Source organism: Melanerpes formicivorus, unplaced genomic scaffold (assembly GCF_026170545.1).
Source record: "Melanerpes formicivorus ecotype bairdi unplaced genomic scaffold, bMelFor1.0.p_v2 SCAF_60, whole genome shotgun sequence".
Classification (NCBI taxonomy): Eukaryota; Metazoa; Chordata; class Aves; order Piciformes; family Picidae; genus Melanerpes; species Melanerpes formicivorus.
Window position 1 is genome coordinate 487,558 of NW_027142412.1, and position 20,917 is coordinate 508,474.

General features: G+C 48.4%; 3 protein-coding genes across 3 annotated transcripts; 1 reads left to right on the top strand and 2 right to left on the bottom strand.

Moving 5' to 3' along the window:
- Positions 1–5,776: 5,776 nt before the first annotated feature.
- On the bottom strand, positions 5,777–8,132 carry GATC (glutamyl-tRNA amidotransferase subunit C). The gene is made up of 4 exons (XM_068161736.1): positions 7,916–8,132; positions 7,409–7,575; positions 6,885–6,988; positions 5,777–6,480 (listed from the first exon to the last, which is right to left on the bottom strand). The coding sequence occupies exons 1-4, from the start codon at positions 8,099–8,101 to the stop codon at positions 6,425–6,427; spliced, it is 513 nt and encodes a 170-aa protein (XP_068017837.1). The 5' UTR covers positions 8,102–8,132; the 3' UTR covers positions 5,777–6,424.
- Positions 8,133–8,135: 3 nt separating this feature from the next.
- On the top strand, positions 8,136–11,374 carry TRIAP1 (TP53 regulated inhibitor of apoptosis 1). Its single transcript, XM_068161737.1, has 2 exons — positions 8,136–8,378; positions 9,077–11,374. The coding sequence occupies exons 1-2, from the start codon at positions 8,232–8,234 to the stop codon at positions 9,158–9,160; spliced, it is 231 nt and encodes a 76-aa protein (XP_068017838.1). The 5' UTR covers positions 8,136–8,231; the 3' UTR covers positions 9,161–11,374.
- A 160-nt stretch (positions 11,375–11,534) lies between these two features.
- On the bottom strand, positions 11,535–12,922 carry COX6A1 (cytochrome c oxidase subunit 6A1). The gene is made up of 3 exons (XM_068161713.1): positions 12,775–12,922; positions 12,281–12,420; positions 11,535–11,797 (listed from the first exon to the last, which is right to left on the bottom strand). The coding sequence occupies exons 1-3, from the start codon at positions 12,875–12,877 to the stop codon at positions 11,717–11,719; spliced, it is 324 nt and encodes a 107-aa protein (XP_068017814.1). The 5' UTR covers positions 12,878–12,922; the 3' UTR covers positions 11,535–11,716.
- Positions 12,923–20,917: the final 7,995 nt, after the last annotated feature.

Here is a 20,917-nt window from a genome sequence, read left to right on the forward strand (position 1 = left end):
ATGACGAGGGTGCCCAAGGAAGCCAGGCATCCCTCGCCATGGACTCGGAGCTCCACGGATTACCGGAAAGGCTCCCGTCTGCAGCTGCCGGGAATACGAGAAGGCAGAGGCGGGCGCTAGGTTAAGAGCCATTGCACGGGGCAGCCGGCGGGACACGCACCGCACAGGACGACGCGCATGGCCCGGGCACCGGTAAGGCTGAAGCACGGCAGCTGATGCCCAGGCCGGCCCCAGTTCCAGTCGATCTCCCCCGGGGATCGCCCTCCCCCTGAGTCCCGCTCTCCGCCGCTCCCTCACCGTGCTGCAGACGCTGCGGGACCGGCGCTGTGCGGAGCGGAGCGGCGCTGCCGGCTAGTCAGTGCGCACCGCACCGCCTCCCGGCGCCCCCAGCTCCGCCTCCTGAGTGCCGGCCACCAGCCATTGGTCACCGCCGCCGCGCCTCCGATCGCTCATTGGTCGCGGCCCGGCGCTCTCCTGGGGTTTTACTCGAGCGTTTTCTTTCCGACCGGGATGCATCGCGCCGCCTCCGTTCCCATGGCGACGGGGCCGCCGGGGCGCAGCCCGGGGCCGCCCGAGCGACACCTCCGGGGCTGTCCCGGGTCCCTGCTGCAGGCACAGAGCGTCTGCTGTCGGGGGCGGGAAGGTGGCTCTCAGCTGTGTATGGAAAGGCTCCAGCCCTGGCTCCCGAGCTTCTCGGCTCCGGCATTCTCTAGTGATCCTGGGCAAAATACATCTTCCTTGAAGTACCTCGTTCTCAAATGGATTTTACCGCTGTCCACCGGTTTCTGTAAAACACTTTTCCACAGGTGATAGCTTGGCTCCAAAGGCCATTTTACTGCTGGCCCCAACCCAGGCCACAGAGGCACCGAGTTTAACCCAGTAATCTCTGCCATGGGCCTTGTTTCTCATTGAACTGGGACTGCTGTTGCAGTGAGGTGCCCTTTACCGAAAAGCCCACCCAGGTCAGAGGATGCTTGTAAATGTCACTTGGTGCCATGGGTTAGCTGTTTGGGTGGGTTGGATTGGTTGATGGGTTGGACACGATGATCTTGAAGGTCTCTTCCAACCTGGTTTGGTTTATTCTAAATAAAGGTTTATTGATCATCTTTCCTGTTCCTGTGTCTGGTTTTGTCTTTGTTTTTCTAAGTAACCTCTGATAGATATCTTAATCTTATTGGTGTTTACCAAGTATGGTCAAGTCAGTTCTATCTGTTCCATTGCAATGAACTGAATCCATCAGACTTCCTAAATCTCATTGAACTCAGCTTTCACAGACCTCACTATTTTTGCAATTATTTTTTTTTGTTGGTTGGTTGGGTTTTGTTTTAAATGAAGCAAAATGTTTTGGGAGATCCCCGGTGCTGCTCTATTTTGTTCATTTCACTCTCCCTGGGCTGCTTTCTCCTCATACTCTAGCCAGCAGCTAGAAAATTGCTATTGAGTCTTCCATAGCTGGTGACCTGAACAGACAACACAGGATGACTTAAAACAGGTTTTCAAGCAGTGGTTGGTGAGGCTTCCATTTCCTTGTAGAAATAACAAACTCAGGAGTAGTGATCAGTCTCACTCAAAATGCAAGTGTTTTTCATATCAGTAAAAGCAGCATAACTGCAAGCAGCCTTTTGCTTTTGCAAGCTCCGAGGCACTGTCAGAGGAACATACTGTCCCTAAAATATTATAACTGGATAATGTAGTATTTTTGTCACTCTGGAGTATCTCAGAAATAACTTCTGGCGTTAGCTCCCAGGTTTTAGCTTTCCAGTTAGAAGAGATGCAATTCACAGCTTTGCTTTCTGTCTGGCATGTGTTAGGGACAACTCTGAAAGTTATGAAATGGAAGCAACTTACCTGGTTTAATACAGCAGATAAAAGGGCATAAGGTACCTTGTCTGCTAGCAACTTGAAGAAGCTTTGCATAGTCTCATGGCCACACTAAGCAATTAATTTACAGAACTGTGTTTAATATCTGCAGCACTTGCAATGGCTCTTTGAGTGCTTAGACAGTTTTGTGCTGACAGAACTGAAGCATTTAACAACCTCCAGAAACACCCATGAATCTCTAAGGAGGTGGCTGTGTTTGGTAGCTGCAGGCAAATTTCTGTGCATTTATTAAGAAATGGTTAGCTGAAGGAACAGATGTGATGACGACTGCAAGAAATGTCAGCGTGGGCGAGAGACACGTCGTTAAGGAGAAACATTAAAGCCTGAGATACATGGCTTTAAAGAGGAACATTAGAGCCTTTCTTCTTAATGCAGGGTATAAAAGTATAATTTCCCTCAGGACAAAGCCGCAGGGGAAGGCAGAACAAATACACATAGGAGATGATAGCTGAGTAGGGGAGGTGTGGAAGCAAATTGGGTGGTGGATAAGGCATATCATCAGATGCCTCTTGCAGATGGAGATTACATTGTAAGCACTTTTCAGCCGAGGCCTTTTTTTGCTCTGTGTCGCAGACCATATCACTGCATCTAACAGAGATTCTTCCTGGGGCTCCTAGCTACTATCAAAGCACAGAATAATCATTATTAGCAATAAAATTTGCACTTTATTTTTTTCCATAAAACTAAAGAAATCTCCACCTTGAAATTTTCCTTGTAAGCATAGAATCTACATGCTAGGGCTTCTAATATAAGGTTCAACCTGCAGAGTAGTGGATAAACCTTAGCAGGTGTAAGTCAAGTAATCTCCATGATCTCCAGAGAAACCAGATACATTTACATCATCTCAGAATCTGGCCTCCTTTTCCTGCCTTTTATTTAACAAAGATTTATCATTTTTGCCATATCTATGAACCAGAGAGATGAGTTATTTCACAAACATGACTCACTGCAGCTACAAGGAATTTACAGGTAGTGTTTTGATTATATGAGCCCTTGACTATATTTATTCACTTGCAAGGGTTTATAAGCTGCATTGTGGCAGAACACTGTAAAGATCTGACCCAGATCCAGACACACCTGCATGCCAAGTCCCCACAGTGAAAGCAGGTGAATAGGCACCATGAAGACTTTCTCAACCCCACCTCAGGGTGCAGCCAGGGCCCAGTGAGGCTTTGCACCATCCCGTGGGGTACAGCATCCACCACGAGACATGCCAAGGGCAGGCTGAGGCACTAACATGTTCTGCCCCACAGGCAGCTCATCTGACCTCTGCCAGGGTTTCTGTTTTGCTGGGTGCAGGTGTCTGAGTCAGGGCTGTAATTCCCTTATTAGTGGCGAAGTTGCAACAAACCCCTTCATTAAGGAAATGTGTTTTCAACCTTGAATGCAGTTTGGGCTGTGGGGAGCAAGCATCAGGCAGCCTGTCCTCTCACTGGAGCATCTGGGTATGGCAACAGCAGTGAATTGGCAGTTTTAAGCTTAGCCAGTGCTGCTTTGGGAACATGGGATCTTTGTCCAAATTGGTTGTTGCTTTTAAATGGTTACTTGGTTGATCTATTGGGTTGGAAGCTCCTGCAGCCATGGCAAATTCCTCCTTTGTTTTTTTTTTCCCCATGTAAGTAATGTTGTGCCCATGCTCTCTGATGGTCAAAGGAGGAGGCCAAGATGGACAGAACAAATGGAGATTTCCCAACCTGGGAATTCTCTGCTAACATGCTTGCTGTATGGTGTGACTTGAGGTCTTTCCTTGTTATTCTTTATATATGCATCAGAAATTATTTCTAGGCTGAGCTCCTGTATTTTTAAAGCTTCAGCATTTGCAAGCTCTGAATCTTGGAAAGCCTGAGTCTAAACCACTAATAAAGTGTTACAGCCTTGCAGAGAGCTGGATTAGTGGGGCTAAATAGAGACTTTAATTCAACACCTTTGAAGGAATTCAGGTATCATAATAATTACATGTTTTATGCATCTGTATATATGTAAACATGTATATGTGTATGTTATGTATGGAAGCTTAAACAAATAATGAAGTAACTGCACAAATAAGAGTGGGGCAAGTGACTGCTCTCACTTCCTGCCAGAGAAATGCAAAAAACCAAACCAAAACAGTTCCAAAAAAGGGAAAAAAAGGGCATAAAAAAGGGCACAAACCCCAAAGAAAAACAATTCAAAGCTTACCAAACATGCAGCCTTTGAGGGTAGTGAGTGAAAGTGGTTCCTGCCCAGCAGCTGTGCTTTCTTATACCAGCATAAACAGCTGTAGGCCTTTTCACTCAGCCTAGGTTTTCCATTAAACACATGGCACATAATGAAGGGCCTGAGAGGGAGCTTGTCAAAGCAGTTTGTACACATGGTATTAACAGCAAGCCAGTAATGGCTGAACCTAGAACCAGTATTATTTAATCTCCTTAGTATCTTTACAGTGCTCTTCATATTATATTTCCAATGTGCTTGGTGGACTTTTGAGATGTTAAGAAACAATGCATGTGTCTCATTAACCTCTAATTTGTATTACCTGTCATTTGCAAAGTGTGTAAGATGCAGTTCATAGGAGAAATAGTTACTATGGCCACGCTCAGGACTTCCTCTATCAGGCAGCTGGCAGGACCTGAAGGGACACAGGCACCAAGTTGGTGGTGTTCATTATGCAGATGTACAGAAAGATGGGAGTAATGGCTTTTCTCTGCAAAAAGATAGAGAAGATGCACTGTGTAAGCTGGATGGCATCAAGTTATCTCATCAGGTGAGTTTCTGCCCCGAGGGAAGCATGTGCCTGCACAGTCACGGAGGAGCCTTCTTTCCTTCTCCTGTCAGGCTCTCAAGAGCCATAACAGCAAACTCAGAACTGGTGCTTAGCAGTAACCTATTACAGTAACACCAGGGGTGTTTTCTAGCACTTCTGAGAAAAATTAACTGTGGCTAAGCACCTCATGATCTTCTAGTGCATGGAGTTATTGGAATAAATGATGATGGATTCTTACACCTGTATGTCCACAGGTCATCACCCAGGAAGAGAAGTGTTATTCAGCTTTTTACTGCATTCTGTGTCCTGAAAGTGAATGCTCTGAACTATCTGGTTGTAGTTGGCTGCAGGATTCTTCTCTCAGCAGGTCTCTAGTCTCTCTCAGTGAGCCTTGGCTTCTCTTGCCTCTGAACTGTTGAGAGGTTCTGGGAGGAATCCTTGGTGATCTCTGCCAGGATGACAGTGACATTTGTTTTCTAGAGCAGTCTTCCCCATTTGCCCAGCACAGAACCTCATCCTGTGATGGTCTCCTGGTCTCTGAGCCAGTAGAGCAGTGTCAGGGCAGCTTATTCTGTTCTTGGTGCTTTGCTGTACCTCTACAACTATTTTTTACTATGCCTGAGCTTTCCATGACAAACATCCCATCCGGGAGCTGGTGGCTGAGGTGCTTGCCCCAGTTGTGTCATCACAGAATTTGAGGTACTGCTACATGAGGGCAGCAGGCTGAGCCTGATAGTTGACTCTTTTCTCCTCAAGATGGAAATTTTCTGAGACAAAACCAATACTGAGCAGCAAGAAAAGCGTCCAGAGATGTGTGCTCAAAGATATTTTACTTCTAGGATATTATTCTAAGAGTTTGAGGAGTGGCTTCTACAACTCTCAGATCTAAAGTCAAAGTTACTACCAAATTGCAGCTAGTAAAATTGTGATACTGAGGTGACGCTTCCCTGAGTTTGTAGACTAGAGCTGGAAACAGATCAAAGGTGAAGCTCCATCCAGAGCAGTATCTGCTAATCACACTGCTTCATCTAGCAAAGCTGTTGCTACCTTCCTATTAGCAATGTCTGCCTGCAACATGGAAGAGAACCAGGGTAGTCGTATTTATCTTAGGGCACCTGTTCCTGTGCTTGAAAAGGACTTTCTCAAATTAGGTACAGCTCCAGGTATTTTATTAGTGAGAATAAAAATATGAAGTGGGAAACAGAAGGTAGGCCATACAGATATGGAGCAAAGGGATAAAGTGGAAATATTCAGTAGAAGCAAAATAATGGAGTGAATCATCTTCACAAAGTGCCTTTTCTTCCATAATGAAGATAACTTCTGTCCATACATCACAGTGTGATGGATTCCTTCTCCATACCAGACTTTGTTACTTCTGACAGGGTCAGAGGTATAGAAGCTAGACATGAGAAACTACCAAAACCAGCCTTCTAAACTCTCTCTTTTCCTGACAAACTTGGTGGGTTTTGGTTTGTTTTTTTTTTCCCCCCTGGGATTTTTTATCATTACCTTTTGAAGTTCTTTTTAGGGCCTTTAAGCTACTCAGTATCTTTAAGAATAACATCAAATTCACTTTGTTAAATGAAAGCACTAAGGTCACCTGACATGCTGCCTTAGCTTCCTAAAGATAGGATATTTCAGTAGCACTACTAAACTTCTTACATCTTCCTTCTCCTGTAAATTGTCTCGCAAGTGCTCTTCTTTTGATCAAAACACATGCCAAGGTCCTCCAGCTGTGATTGCACAAAACTTCGTTTCCCAAATAAAATACCCAAATGGTGTTTGGGTCCTGGGCTTCCACTAAGAGCTCTGCAGAAAAGTGTCTTCTTCTTCCAGCTTTGGTAAAGGGATGTTGCCTGACAGAAAACAAAAGGAAAATTGTGTGAGATCAGCTTCAAGTTGATCTTACAAGCAGTACAACTTAGTACAAAAATGCTTCTGCAGTTTCTTCTAAGTATATACAGGCAGCTTCAATTTCCTGAGGAAGTAAAGACCTGTCTGACTGCCTGTCAATAATTGTTCAACATGTGCTGTAACTTTAGAGTAAGATTAGCTTCTGTACTGCTTTAAGATTAGCTTCTACACTGCATTTGGACTGGTAGATTGCAGACTGTTTTATACAGATGGCCACAATGATTTATTTTAGTATGTCCTTATGACCAGCTGGTATTTCTCAAAGCAAATGCAGCTATGGTGGGTTATATGCCTCAGGTTAGTTAATTCAAGCAAGACTTAGAGGTTTTTATAAACAAGACAATACCTGGTGGTGCTACAAAATATTCCTCTACTTTCTCTCTGGCATTTTTCATCAGCTCTTTCGTGCAGTTGCCTTCTGTAACATCATCATCTCTGAGATACAGACATCTGAAGAACAAAGATTATTAGCCTGTCATTAAGTTATTTGATGAATATGAAGTAGAAGTGTGCCTTAGCTCTAAATCTGGTTTTGGTCTTAAGTAAACAGTAAGACAAGCAGTGTAGTATTATGAAGCAACAAAGAATGCTACTGACAGATATTTGGGGGGCAGCATGCGCAAATAATTCAGTGACAAGTACAATGCACGAAGGGGAGTTCATCCTTGCTGTGTTTACACATAAGGATCATGGGTGCCAATGACACCTTCTTTCCACACAGAAGTGTGGTAAGACTTTTCTGTAAGCAAAGAGGCCAAATGCCCCTTGCACCCAATGCAGAGCGATTCCCGGCAGGGGGATGTTGTGGAAAAACAAAGGTACAAAAGCAAGTACTGTGATACATCTGCAGCTATGAATGAAATTCATTACCTGTCCTCCAGGACTGAATCCATCGGTTCTATGCCATCGGTGTTTACTTCATGAAGCTGATCAGCAAACTGGATGGCTTTCTGCAGCCGTTCCACGCCCTCTGAATCGCGGAAATCGACCAAGGCCAGGTGCTCCAAGTGATCCAGCACTTCCACCGTCACTGCTTGCTGTGCAAAGAGACAAACACGGACAAAAAAAAAGGCAAAGGTGAGGAAGTTTAATATAATCCGCTACCCGGCTTTAGATACAAACTGGTTACATGGCGAGACTCCGTGTTTACACCTGCTAGGGCCCGTTGATTTCTTGTGCTTTCTTGGAAAATTAACTATACTCGAACTCTGACTTTTTTGTCCTGATCTCCCATCTAAAGTCATGGGCAAACCGGGGCTGCCGCTCCCTCCGGCAGCTCAGCCCGGGGCAGAGCGGGACCGGCAGAGCGGGGCTAGCAGGAGGGACGGCGCGGAGCCAGCACTCGCCCCTCCCCTCCTACCCCGGGCGCTCCCCTACCTGCGGGGCCGGGCGCTGCTCGCCGTGCTGCCACGCCGGACGAGGCGGGACCGGCCCGGAGGATGCAGCGGGCGCCATCAGCACGGCCCGGGCAGGGGGAACCCGCAGTGCCAGCCGCCCGTCCCGGGCTCCCCGGATGACGCCGGGCACGGCGCGGAGCCAGCTGCCGAGCCGGAGCGCCCGCATGGCGCGGTCCCCGCGGCGCCCCGCGCGTCACGGCCCGCGCCGGAAGCGCGTCAGAGCGGCGGCGAGCCCGGCCCGGCGTGTGCGGGGCGGTGACAGGGCGCGGTGCGGGCGCTCGGCCGCCGCCGCCGCGATGAACAGTGTGGGCGAGGCTTGCACCGAGCTGAAGCGTGAGTACGACCAGTGCTTCAACCGCTGGTTCGCCGAGAAATTCCTCAAAGGCGAGAGCTCCGGCGATCCCTGCGGGCAGCTCTTCAAGCGCTACCAGATCTGCGTGCAGGTGCGTGCGGCCGGCTCCCGATGCCCGCAGGGGTTGTACTGCCCGGCTTGGTGCCTGCCGGCGGGCTCATACTGCCCGGGTTGTACTGCCCGGCTTGGTGCCTGCCGGCGGGCTCATACTGCCCGGGTTGTACTGCCCGGCTTGGTGCCTGCCGGCGGGCTCATACTGCCCGGCTTGTACTGCCCGGCTTGTACTGCCCGGCTTGGTGCCTGCCGGCGGGCTCATACTGCCCGGGTTGCTGCCGCTGCTGTGGCACACGAGTACCCTCGCTCCGCTCTTCGGGTGGTTTTGGCCTGTTCACTTTCTGTCCCAAGTGTTCTTCCACCGGATCTATTTTTCGTACTGCTCTCCTGATAGCCCCAGGAGAAGTCTCTGCTGGCACCCCACCGTGGTGCTCTGACTTTTCACTTGTCTCCTGGTTCAGTCAGCCATGACATACAGTATTTCACATGTGTCTCATACTGTATTTATGTCATTAGTGTAACTTACTAAGCCTGCTGGTGTAGAGGCTGTGGGGTGTTCACATGATAGCATCTGGGCCATAGTTCAGCCTGAGTTCTCAGTCCATACATGAACATCTCTCATTGAGTCTTCATCCAAACCATTCTTAAGACTACTTTTTCTAGATCATGTTCTGTGCCACAGACTACATCACTGAGCACTATAAAGATGTATTGAGTTTCATTTTTTGTTTTCAGAAAGCAATCAAGGAAAAGGACATACCCATTGAAGGCCTGGAGTTTATGGGCCCAAACAAAGGGAAAACTGAAAACTCCTCTTGACCTCAGCTGGATGGATGGATGGAGTCACTAATTCGGGCCTTTGGACTAAATGACATCAGCAGGCACGCAGCTGGATGCAACCCAGATCAAACCTTTGTTAAGCTGCTTTCTGGGAAGCAGGAAGTCTGCTTGTAAAAACAAATGGCCACCATAGAACAAGATAAAGGTGGGGGCAAGTGGGGAAGGGGCAAAAGGAAAAAGAAAGACTGGATCATGTGGTAGTCCTGCCTCCTTCACAGTGAATTTTGGTGGTGGTTCAGCATCTAATTGGGTGAAAAGCCATTTGAACTAACTTCCTATTGAATGTACTCTTTAATGGGAGAATGCTTACTAGACTGGGCTGACAGTAGTTGCTTTGTGACTGATTTTTCTTGCTTATTTATGTAACACTTGAAACTGTTAAAAAGACTATGAAGGAGGTTGATTTACTTTGTCTTGTCTCTATGCTGCTGAATTTTGGTGGAAGAAGTTTGCTTTAGAGGATATTGAGTATTGAGGGGCTAAAACATTTTGTATCAGCCAAATAGTTGGTGTAAAAGCACTCTATTGGACCTGCAGTAACTCAGCTGAAATAAATATAACTAACTTCTATTTTGTTCAAGTAGATAACTGTCCAGTAGAATCTGATTGTGACTTCAAGGAGGGATGGGATGGCCTGCAGCACAAGCTGAAGAGGACACTTCTAGTGCAAAGGCAGTTTCTTCAGAACTTGTCTGAGGTACTGAAGCAATCCGGAATTGGAATTCCCTCTTTTTGAGCATTATCTATTCCTGCACAAAGCACTAGGCTGGCCACAGTCACTGCCACACCTCTGCTTGTGGTAGTTGAGGCCTGTGTTGAATGAGGGAAACACTGGGTTGAAGTTTGACAGCTGATAAGTGTTAAATGCCCCAGCTGTTACTTGGGGATCTTACCTGCACACAAAGCTGCTCCTGAACTCTCTGTACTTACACCCAGGAAAGCAAAGGGAAGATGTTTGTGGTGGCTTGTTAAACTGTGTTGACTAGAAAAAAAAGTGTTTAGAAGAGAAACAAAGGATCAGGATCTACCCTGTCCAGTGGCTGTGTGAGCACTGTGGCGAGGGAGGAGACTTCTATTGATCCTCATACAGGGATGAAGAAAAGCTGTCCCCTCTTACTACACCAACACAGGTGAAAGCATCACAAATATTATGGCCTAGGGATGAAAGATAAATCAAATTCCTAGTTCTAGAATTACACTGAGGACAGCTAGTGCAGCATCAGTCCAGGGATTATGTGGCACTGGAGAAGCAAGTGTTGAACTTTAAACTGCTGTGTCACTCAGGTGCAAATAAAGATGGGAAGGGAAAGGTTTAAGAGCACAGTAAATAGCATTTGGGGGACTCTCAAGTATACAGCTTTTTTTCTTTTCTTTAACAGTTGTTTTTCTATGATCTTTGTGAAAGAATAGATGTAGTGGTCAGCTTCAAACCAAACTGCCCATTTGTGCCTTGTTCTGTGTTGTTAACACGGAAGAGCTTGATTTGCAGTCATTTTACTAGCAAATAGATGAAATGGGATTGCATGGAAACATGCAGAAAGGTGTCCTGAAACACACAGAAATGTGTCCTGCAGCACCCACTTTGAGATTCCACTTGCCATCCACCACTCCTTTCATCAGCAAGGGACCAAGTCAGCTGCTGCATTGTTCCTTTTGCAAAACCATGCTGATGACAGCCAACACATGGGGCTCTCTTTCATAACATGCAAAAGGAGTTGCAGAAGGAATTGGAAAATGGTTGATGTGCAGAGAAGAAAAACTTGAAAATTATCAGTGTACTGGAATAAACTCAGGGCTTTACAGTTGGCCATTAACTACAGAAGATAATTAAGCTCTTCTGGGTTGAGAAGCTTCTGATGCAGTACGTGATACAGGTGTATATAATGGAGCAGAAGTTGTGTTTCCATTTGTAACCCCTCTAATGAGGCTTTGTACAACCAGACTGGCACTTTATGAAAAAGAAGAGTGAGCAACACCCACACTGATGGAGCAGAAAGTCTGAAAGATGAACAGTGTGAAGCACACAGAGCTTAGTTAAATATCTTTGTTGCCTCCCTCTTTACAAGCTTCATGACTGTTAATAACTATTGTAACTGGAGAATGTTTAGCCTGATACCTGTTCATCTGCTGCAAGCTGTGCATTTACAGTGATCAGTTAAACCAGACACAGTTAATAAATGGAATAACATCTTGTGCTGAGTGTGTTTCTGCTGTTAGCCTCATCAGATACAGGAGCAGGTACTGAACATTCAGGCAGTCAAACCTCTCTGCTCCTACACTGTATTCTGTGGGAAACCTCAATGTTGTAAAGAGCTTCTAAGGATTCAGATTAACAAAAAAGTCACATCCTAAATTCAAGTTGAGAGTTGTTTATTTAGAGGACTTCTACACAAGCACAGACAGAGGCCACAGGGCCATTCAACTTCATTGTAGAAGGAATGTTGTTTCTTAGATGACAGATGCCTAAATGATGGCACCCACACAACATTCTGATCCAAGACAGGAAGAACCAAAATTCTGCCTGTGGTCAGGATCTTAATCTTCATAACCAGTTGGGAGAGCATTGACATGGGGGTTGTGGAATAGAGTTTTGACGCCATCACCCCAGGGAAAACGCTGTTGAGGGAAAAAAAAAGAGTAAGCCAAGGACAGCTAACTGAAGGATCTGTGTAGCACAGGGCATCAACAGCAAGATGGACTGAGATGATGGGCTAACAAGCAAATTGGCACCTATTCCCAGGCTGTTGCAAAATAGTCCACCTTAGCTGGAAGCCACCATCCCCAGACAACAAGATCTTTGCTCAAACATCAACAGTGCTACACTATGGAACCACAGTTTGGAAAATCTGGGATCTCCCCTATTAGGTTTTAGATCTGTATTAATTTAGGGTGAGTTTAGGGCCTGTGAGTACCATGGGTACTTCATCTGAGCTGTGAGGAACTCTGCTGCTGCCTCAGAAGCAAAACCATGAGTTAAGTCATGGCTACATATGCAGCACCTCACATAATGGACAAGAAAATGAGATGCTGTAGTTCTCAAGAGAACGCTCTGCACCCGTGAGGCAAAGGGCCTTTAAAAAAAAGGGCAGGGGGAGGTACCTTGGTTCTGATCCGGAGATGAGCGTACGGAATGAACTCGGGCCTCTCGTGCTCATGCTGCGCTTTCAGGTAGCAGTTCAGCATGCAAACACCAACGCCAGGCAGAGCCACAACGAAGGTTAACATCTTCCACAGGCGTGCTAGTAGGAAGCATTACATGAAATAGAACAATAATCATCATTTTCCTAGTGTTAGTAACCCGAGAGCATGTTATATTTCATTAATGAGGAATTACGGTCCATGTCCCATCCCAGAGCATAAGGTCTCCCTTCCTCGTTTCTAAAAGGGAGAGCTCCTCTGTCGCGCAGGGCTCCTGGGCTCACGGTCCAAGCCAGAGGTCCCTCAGGGAAGCCCATCACCATTCGTCGGGGCCTGCCGAACACCCCAGTTCCGCGGCACAGCCCCACTACAAGCGAAGGGCAGCGGCTGTCAAGGGCAGCGGTGCACCGCCCGCAGGCCCAGTTACCCCCTCCCTCCGCAGATCCCCGTTATACCTCCGCCTCCCTCATGGGCCGCAGCCGACATGCTCCGCCCCGGCAGGGAGCGCGGGGTGACAGCCCCACGCAGCAGCCGGGAGACCTTTCCGAGCCCCGCCATCGCCGCAGCGTCCCCGGGCGCCCACCGGAAATGGAACAGACGGCGGCCGGCAGGGGACACAGCAGCTGCGCGCACCGCCGCCCGAGCACGCGCACTGCGCTTCCGCCACCAGCCTGACCTTGAGCGTCGCGCGCTGGGGACGCCGTGCTGCGCGTGCGCGGCCAGCGAGGGGCGGGCGGGGGGGGGGGCCGTTAGTGACGTAGCACGTGGCGTATCCCTGTTGCGGGGGGGGGGGCTGGCGCCATTTTGGGGATGGTGTGTTAGTAGGGGGCAGATAGAGGCGGTAGGGGCTCGGCGAGCCTGCTTTGGGCAGCTGCAGAGCTGTGGGGCTAGGCAAGGTGGGGCAGAGCAGCGGGCACATTTCAGGTGTGAGGGGGCCGAAAAGCTCCTCGGGCGGGGCTAGCCGAGAGCCGGGGCAGTCTTGAGGGGAGCCGGAGTGAAGGAACCCGGTCCCCTGGGCGCGGGGGGGGGCTGTGGAGGTGCTTGGGGGCTGTTAGGTTTGCTCACAAAGAAAGGCACTTGCAGTGGAGTGGCTGTGGTAGCGGTGTGTGCTGGCTTCGTGGAAGGGCTGCACTAGGTGAGCGCTGGGCAGTCACGCCGCTCCGTAGAGCCAAAGGAGCCGTGCCCAGCAGCACGGGCAGAGAACGCTCTGAAGGGCTGGCTCCAGCTGCGGGTCGCTGTCAGTTTCAGAGGCTGTGTTTAGTGCAGGTGGTCTGGGAGGCAGCCCTCCTATCCTCTGTAGCATTTCCTGTCTGTGAAGTGGTTGCACAACTGTATTTTGAGTTTCTTCTGTGCAACAGCGGAGGAGAGCTGTTCCATTCATGTGGCTTGTTCACAGTGGGGACCAATCCCGTCACTAGCATAGAAAAGCTGTCTCAGTCGTGACAGTAAAAAGACGTTGATGAAACGTAGTTTGGTAACCAGGGATGTGTTTTTAATTACGTGGATTCTCGAGGTGATTCTACTGAAAAAAAAACCCAGCATCACTTGGGTGAACCTGGGATCTGAAACAAAACATAATCAGCATTTGTAAATGTCTAGACCCTATTTTTTTCTTTGTTGGAGCCTGGTGGTACGATGGCCAGGATCTTGGAAGGCTGTTGGGAAGCATGCCCTGGCATTAAAATACTCAATTGTTTATCATAGTATCAGTCAGGGTTGGAAGGGACCACAAGGATCATCTAGTTCCAACCCCCCTGCCATGGGCAGGGACACCCCACACTAGATCAGGCTGCCCAGAGCCTCATCCAGCCTGGCCTTAAACACCCCCAGGGACGGGGCCTTGACCACCTCCCTGGACAACCCATTCCAGGGCTTCACCACTCTCATGGTGAAGAACTTCTTCCTCACATCTAGCCTGAATCTCCCCACCTCCAGCTTCATCCCGTTCCCCCTAGTCCTATCACTACCTGAGATCCTGAGCAGTCCCTCCCCAGCCTTCCTGTAGGCCCCCTTCAGATACTGGAAGGCCACAATTAGGTCACCTCGGAGCCTTCTCTTCTGCAGACTGAACAGCCCCAACTCCTTCAGTCTGTCCTCATAGGAGAGGTGCTCCAGCCCTCTGATCATCCTTGTGGCCCTTCTCTGGACACCTTCCAGCACCTCCACATCCCTCTTGTAATAGGGGCTCCAGAACTGGAGGCAGTACTCCAGGTGGGGTCTCCCCAGAGCTGAGCAGAGGGGGAGGATCACCTCCCTCGACCTGCTGGCCACACTTCTCCTGATGCAGCCCAGGATCTGATTGGCCTTGCGGGCTGCAAGTGCACATTGAGAGCTCATGTTGAGCTTTTTGTCCACCAGCACCCCCAAGTCTCTCTCCTCAGGGCTACAATCCAGCCAGTCACTGCCCAGCCTGGATTTGTGCCTGGGATTGCCTATTAACTACTTGTTTATTTGTAATATGTACTGCTAATAAATACTTCTGGTTTCTTTGTTATCTTGATTCTTTAAATCACCTCTTCCAGTAACTTCCATTCGTACTGTTTCATCTGTAATTTTAAAAACAGTCTTGCTTCCATCCTGAAAGAAGTCATTCCTTTGTGGCACTGTGTGCACCCCCAGAAGAGGGTTGTCTTCGTTGATGTGGCATACTTTGTACAGTGCAGATCTGATGCCACGGCAGCTCACTGTGTGCACCCACATCTGCTTCACTGGATGAGGTTAGGAATGCTGCTAACTCAGAATGGAAGTAGAAAAAGTCAGAGCTGTGCTTCCAAGAGTGCACACACTTGAAATGAAAGTCCTGTGTTAAGTAATGCGTTGGCCTCCCCTCCCAAGTATCACAGTATAACTAAGGTTGGAAGAGACCTCGAGGATCATCGAGTCCAACCTATCGACACAGACCTCAGGACTAAACCATGGCACCAAGTGCCACATCCAATCCTCTCTTGAACACCTCCAGGGATGGTGACTCCACCACCTCCCTGGGCAGCACATTCCAATGATGAACAACTCAGTGAAGAACTTTCTCCTCACCTCCAGCCTAAACTTCCCCTGGCACAGCTTGAGACTGTGTCCCCTTGTTCTGGTGCTGGTTGCCTGGGAGAAGAGACCAACCCCCACCTGGCTACAACCACTTTCAGGTAGTTGTAGAGGGCAATGAGGTCACCCCTGAGCCTCCTCTTCTCCAGGCTAAACAACCCCAGCTCCCTCAGCCTCTCCTCATAGGGCTTGTGTTCAAGGCCTCTCCCCAGCCTTGTTACCCTTCCCTGAACATGTTCAAGTGTCTCAATGTCCTTAAACTGAGGGGCCCAGAACTGGACACAGGATTCAAGGTGCAGCCTAACCAATGCAGAGTCCAGGGGCAGAATGCCCTCCCTGCTCCTGCTGGCCACACTATTCCTAATACAGGCCAGGAAGCCATTGGCCCTCTTGGCCACCTGGGCACACTGTAACAACAGAAGTAACAACAGAACAAGAGGTAATGGCCTCAAGCTGTGCCAGGGGAAGTTCAGACTGGATATTAGGAATAATTTCTTCCAGTAAAGAGTGGTCAGGCATTGGAACAGGCTGCCCAGGGAGGTGGTGGAGTCACCATCCCTGGTGGTGTGCAAAAACCAAATAGATGTGGCACAGCATGACATGGTCATGGAGGTGTTGGGTAGAAGGTTGGACTTGATGATCTTGGAGGCCTTTTCCAACCTTAGTGATTCTATGATTAAGGTTTTGCACACATTGTAAGTAGATGTTTGCCTTTCTCCACCTGCATCCTTTGGATTCAGACTTAGGAGGTGTGTAATATCTGACATTTCAAAATGAATTTGTGTGTGAATTTTCTTGGGAACAGAAGAGAATTTATTTGTATAAGACTTGAGGAAAATAAGATTAAGTTGTGTGTCTAAATCAAATTATAGTGGATTTACAGCATGAGTTACATAAACAAAAGTCCTCTTGTTTATAGCAAAAAGAACAGACACTAATATTTACAAAGGAGACAAACCAAAACATTTGCAACACAAGAAACAAACTTTTGTCTGGGATGAGGAAAGACACTCCCTGAAGTGAAAAGAATTTGTGAGCTGTACTGCTGCAGTAGCCTGAAAACCCTGTGCAGATGCTCAGTAGGAGGTGGGAGCAGCCAAGGTATGTTTCTCCCTTGTTTTTAAACCTAACCCTTCACTCCTCTGTCTGGAAGATGCTCACAGAGGGCAGTACATAGCAGTGATCACTCTCAGCACAGCTGACCAACATTAAAAGAAGTTCTTTGTTTCTTCTTCCATCCATTGAGCTCCAGGCAATTGACATAGAGAAATGGGGTTCAGGTCTGTCCTGAACCTCAGTGTGGTGGCAGTTCCACTACAGTCTGAGTTATTCTGGTTTTAAATGGACCTTTCTTTGGCTTTATGATCCCAACAGTTGTGATTAATCTCTATGTTAGGTGTCAGGAGTCTAATGGGTCTGACTCACCATTTCTTGGGGAGTAATTGCAGGTAGACACAAAAGAGTCCCTGTGAAAGATTTCTTCTTGTTGAGATGAGACACACAAGTCTTTGAAGAAACCTAAGTGTATTGAAAGGCATTGTGAAGGATGTCTTGACAGAGCTCTATGGAGTATGTTTGACTGTGCAGTAGGTAACAGCTGCTGTCACTGTGGTGATTGCACCCATCCTGACAGCGTGTGTTTCCACAAAGGTGTGGGAGAAATATTGGTGACTGAACAGACAGCTCTTGTCTGGGTTATTGACCTGTGGCATGGGAACCCCTCCTGCACTCATTGGTCTGCACTGCTGCCTTGCAGAAAGGTCTTGGTGTGTGGTTTCCCAACGCTGACCTGTTTGAGTGGGTATCACTTGGACTAGCCTGTCACCTTCACAAATGCAGTCCTAAATCCAGCCCTTTGGGGAAGCTTCAACAAGTATATTGTTCTAAAAGATCCAGTAGCCTGGGAGAGCCTCCTGGGTGTGGAAGTGTTAGTAAGTTAGCACTAAAGCAAGGAAATGGGGGGGGAGGAGAGGTGGGGAGGGAATAAGTGCTGTGTTTAGTGTGGTGCTGAGACAGGTGGCAGTCAGGCCAGAACTCCTGTAACCTCACTTGACTACTCAGGTCTTCTGTTGGGTTTGCAGTACCTGATTTGAATGCTTTGGGTCATTTAACTGTTCAGTTTAGCAAAATTGTAATGATTGCAGCAAGCAGTTCAGCAGAGGTGGAACTGATGCACTAAGCTGGAAATGAATGTTTGTAGCACGAAGTAAAGCTTGGGTTTGTATCTGCTGGGCACAGAAATGCCTGTGAAGGCAGGAAGCTTTACCTTTCAGGTATTGACCCCAAAGCCTAGTGATGTTTGAGACAGGGAGGTTCCACTGTAAGTCAGAGTCAAAGGCCTTTTCCCAAAGACTTGTCCTTCATCTTTTTCTTATTTTCTGTAGCTGCAGTGGTGGCCAGCGGGTAGCAGGGGACGGGGACAGCATCGCGGCTCGCTGCGCTGTGTGAAAGCCCTGGGTCTGGCCAGCCGGGGCCGCAGGCTCCCAGAGCAGTGCCGGCCTGGCCCGCCGGGTGGCAAACTGCTTTCGCTGGAGGCGCCGCTCCGCTCCGCTCAAGAGCTGTCGGGACAGCAAGCATGCTCACTGGGATTTCACTGTAATCTCATCTCTTCTGCATTTACAAGTTTTCAGGGACCTGCTCATCCCTCTCGAATAGCAACGTTTCCTCCATCAGATACTGTCGCTATCAAATGCCGAGTCCGTGCCGCGGAGATAGCGTCTGCGTCTCAAACTTCACAGAGTTTCTGGGGGGTTCTTCATCTTCTCCCTGTTGTCCTGGAACTGCAGAAATCAATATTCTGCCATCTGTAAATCCTTTGTTCCCCTTTTCACCAGGGCTTTATCAGCTTTGTAAGCGAGGGAGGGAGGGGGGAAGAGGGCGTTGAGAGAGCCATTGTCCCTTCTCTCGGGAATGATCTGGAAGTACTATGCAAATCTTCATTTGAAGACCCTGGGAACTGGGGGAGGGCTTTAGCTGCGAGCTCAGTAGGAGGGGAGCTCTGCATCCCTGCTCACACACTCCTGCCTAGTGCAAGGAGCTGGGAAGAGTTTTTTGAACTAGCAGCAGAGACATTTTGCGCTTTGTGCACCTCTGTGAGGCTTTGCGCTCCTTATGGCTCTGGCTTTGTGCTGCTTTTCTGCATGCTTCACAGTGTTTGCATAAGAATTGGGGAGAGGAGAGGTCTAAGAGCTGTGATTAACAGTGATGAAGACGAAACGATGCAGGGTGCAGCACCCCTCTGGCCTCCCCCCCTCGCACCCTGGAGTCTCCCACCAGGCAGCGGTGCAGCTCCAGTGGTGCCAGCGCTCGTATAGCCCAGCTGCTGGTGTTTGTGTGGAGCACCCACACGGTTTCAGCGAACCAACGATTCCGCTGGTCAGGGGTAGTGAAATAAAATAGTTTTGCACTTCTCGAACTATCACGTTGTAGCCAGGTCTTAAAAAGCGTCCTCTTACAGGGACAAAGCCTGACAGAGCAGGACCTGCTTTCTGAAAACGCTGCGGTGCGTCCCGGCTGGGCTCTGAGCTCTCTGTCACCTGTTTTGTATTAGGGCAGGGTCACGCTAACTGCTAGTTTCCTGGAAGCTGTGTAGGGTCCTTCTCAGGCCTCACGGAAGGGGAGTATCCTGAGTGCACAGGCACATGGGCGAGCAGGGCAGCAGGGGAGGGAGAGCACAGATTCATGCCTAGGCGTTTCTGTGCTTATAAGCTACTCTAAAGGCAGTCAGAGTCTTTTTGATTTTCTGACCTTCATTTTCAGGGCATCACTCGCGTTTATTTTTCAAGCTTTGAGGGGGTTGCATTCCAACAAACTAAACGTTTCTTTCAAAGAGTGACAGCTCTGGAAAATGCACCACTATTTTCTCTCTCCCGGGCAGCTGAGAAGATGCAGTCTTTTAAAAACCCCTTCTCTGTCAAAGCCCTGGAAAACATGCCGTGAGACCTGATCCTTGTTACCTACCTCGTTATGCCCAAAGCAGTGTATAACACTGGTGTTTTGTTCTGTGCTTTGCTGCTCTGTAGAGGGAGAGTGCACCACCAGCATGCTCTCATGTGCGCCAGTGGGTCTAGCTCTGCTCTTTTCTCCATCTGTAACTCGAGTGACAGCTGATTCAGGTGAGCATTCCCTGGAACGGTGCTAGCTGAAGGCATCTTGGACATGCCATGTCTCTCCTGCAAGGGCTCCCACTACCTGTGCACAAGCCGTGTAGCTGCTTTGCTGACTACACTTGTTTGCACTGGGCTGATGTATGAATCCACATTCTTCTCGCCTGCTCTTCACATATGCATGCAAACACACGGGCATTCTCAAGTGCACACATCCATTCCCTTTCTCTCACATACATTTGTGCACATACACAGACCTTTTTTGAAAGCTCCTGTTTTCAGAACGGTTTTATTTATAGGTCCTGCCTGGTTGTGAATGTGAAAGGGAGAAAGCCCCTCAGAGGGTTCCTTTCATGTGTAAATCAGCCCAGGCTGAGAGCATTGGGGTCACTGAGAGGAGGATTTCACTCTTAATTACTCAGAGAGAAAGCAGGCAGGGGACTTTCTCAAACTAATAGGGTTGTTCTCTGTTGGGGAAAGCAGCTTGAGACGCCCAAGTTTCCCTTGCATCAGACTTCGGGCTCTGATTCACAGGCCTCTCCTGCCAGTAGCAAGAGCTGGTGTCTGCGTGGCACTGGGAACAAAAAGTTCAGCTTCCAAAGCAGCTTACTTATTAAAGATGGTTATGTTCTGATAATTGGGTGTTCTTTGGAGACCAGTGGAAGAACTGACCTAGTTTGCTTTATTTTTGTGCCACTTTTATTGAAAAATTGTTAGCCTGTACTGTGTTTATCTGTGACTCCATCTGAGGAACACAGTATTCTAGACCTGAAAGCTCCCACCACTCTGCCAAGCAGGAAAACGTTATTGTCTAGAGATTAGTCCAGTGAGCAAAGCTCTGAACTTGGACTTAAAACCAGCACTGAATTCCCAGTTCAGCTACTGAATGCCTTTATGACCTTAGCTGTGAAATGATGTAATCTTATCTCTAGAATGGGGCTGCTAAGAACAAAAGTCAACAAGGGTTGTGATATACTCTCGGTAATAAGGCTGCAAATGCCAAGGTAAGTGTGGGTGATGAGTGTGTCTGAAGAGATGTGTCCCTTTCCTGGAATGGGATGCAAGCACAGGATTCCCCTGCTGAAGGAGCATTGTCACCTTCCATCCACTCACACACAAGTGAGTCTGGAAATGGGCTGCAGAGGCGGGAACACCCCAGTCACACCCCAGTCACAAGCCACTCTGCTCTCTACAGCAACTGCAGGACCTGCTTGTACAGCCACATGCTGTTACAAAGTGCAGCTGTCAGTAGTTGCAGGGAAGAGATCTGTGTCATCGAGTGCACATACACACACAGGAGTATTTTTTAGCTTCAGCTGAGTCAGTTAATTCACATCCTCTCCTCTGTCTCCTTTTCACATGGCCTCTGCTTTTCTGTGTAGGACATGGATGCTTTGAGAGCTCAATATTCCCAGCCTGTGCACAACAGCTCCCCAGAGCTCTGATAGAGGAT

Excerpts from the sequence above, each read along its gene's own strand:
- GATC (XM_068161736.1), bottom strand. The coding sequence starts at position 8,101 with ATGCGGGCGCTCCGGCTCGGCAGCTGGCTCCGCGCCGTGCCCGGCGTC. Across the intron at positions 7,576-7,915 it reads AGCAGCGCCCGGCCCCGCAG|CAAGCAGTGACGGTGGAAGT; the intron begins GTAGGGGAGCGC and ends CTCTTTGCACAG. Across the intron at positions 6,989-7,408 it reads GATTCAGTCCTGGAGGACAG|ATGTCTGTATCTCAGAGATG; the intron begins GTAATGAATTTC and ends TTTGTTCTTCAG.
- TRIAP1 (XM_068161737.1), top strand. The coding sequence starts at position 8,232 with ATGAACAGTGTGGGCGAGGCTTGCACCGAGCTGAAGCGTGAGTACGAC. Across the intron at positions 8,379-9,076 it reads GCTACCAGATCTGCGTGCAG|AAAGCAATCAAGGAAAAGGA; the intron begins GTGCGTGCGGCC and ends TTTTGTTTTCAG.
- COX6A1 (XM_068161713.1), bottom strand. The coding sequence starts at position 12,877 with ATGGCGGGGCTCGGAAAGGTCTCCCGGCTGCTGCGTGGGGCTGTCACC. Across the intron at positions 12,421-12,774 it reads GGCCCATGAGGGAGGCGGAG|CACGCCTGTGGAAGATGTTA; the intron begins GTATAACGGGGA and ends GCTTCCTACTAG. Across the intron at positions 11,798-12,280 it reads ATCTCCGGATCAGAACCAAG|CGTTTTCCCTGGGGTGATGG; the intron begins GTACCTCCCCCT and ends TTCCCTCAACAG.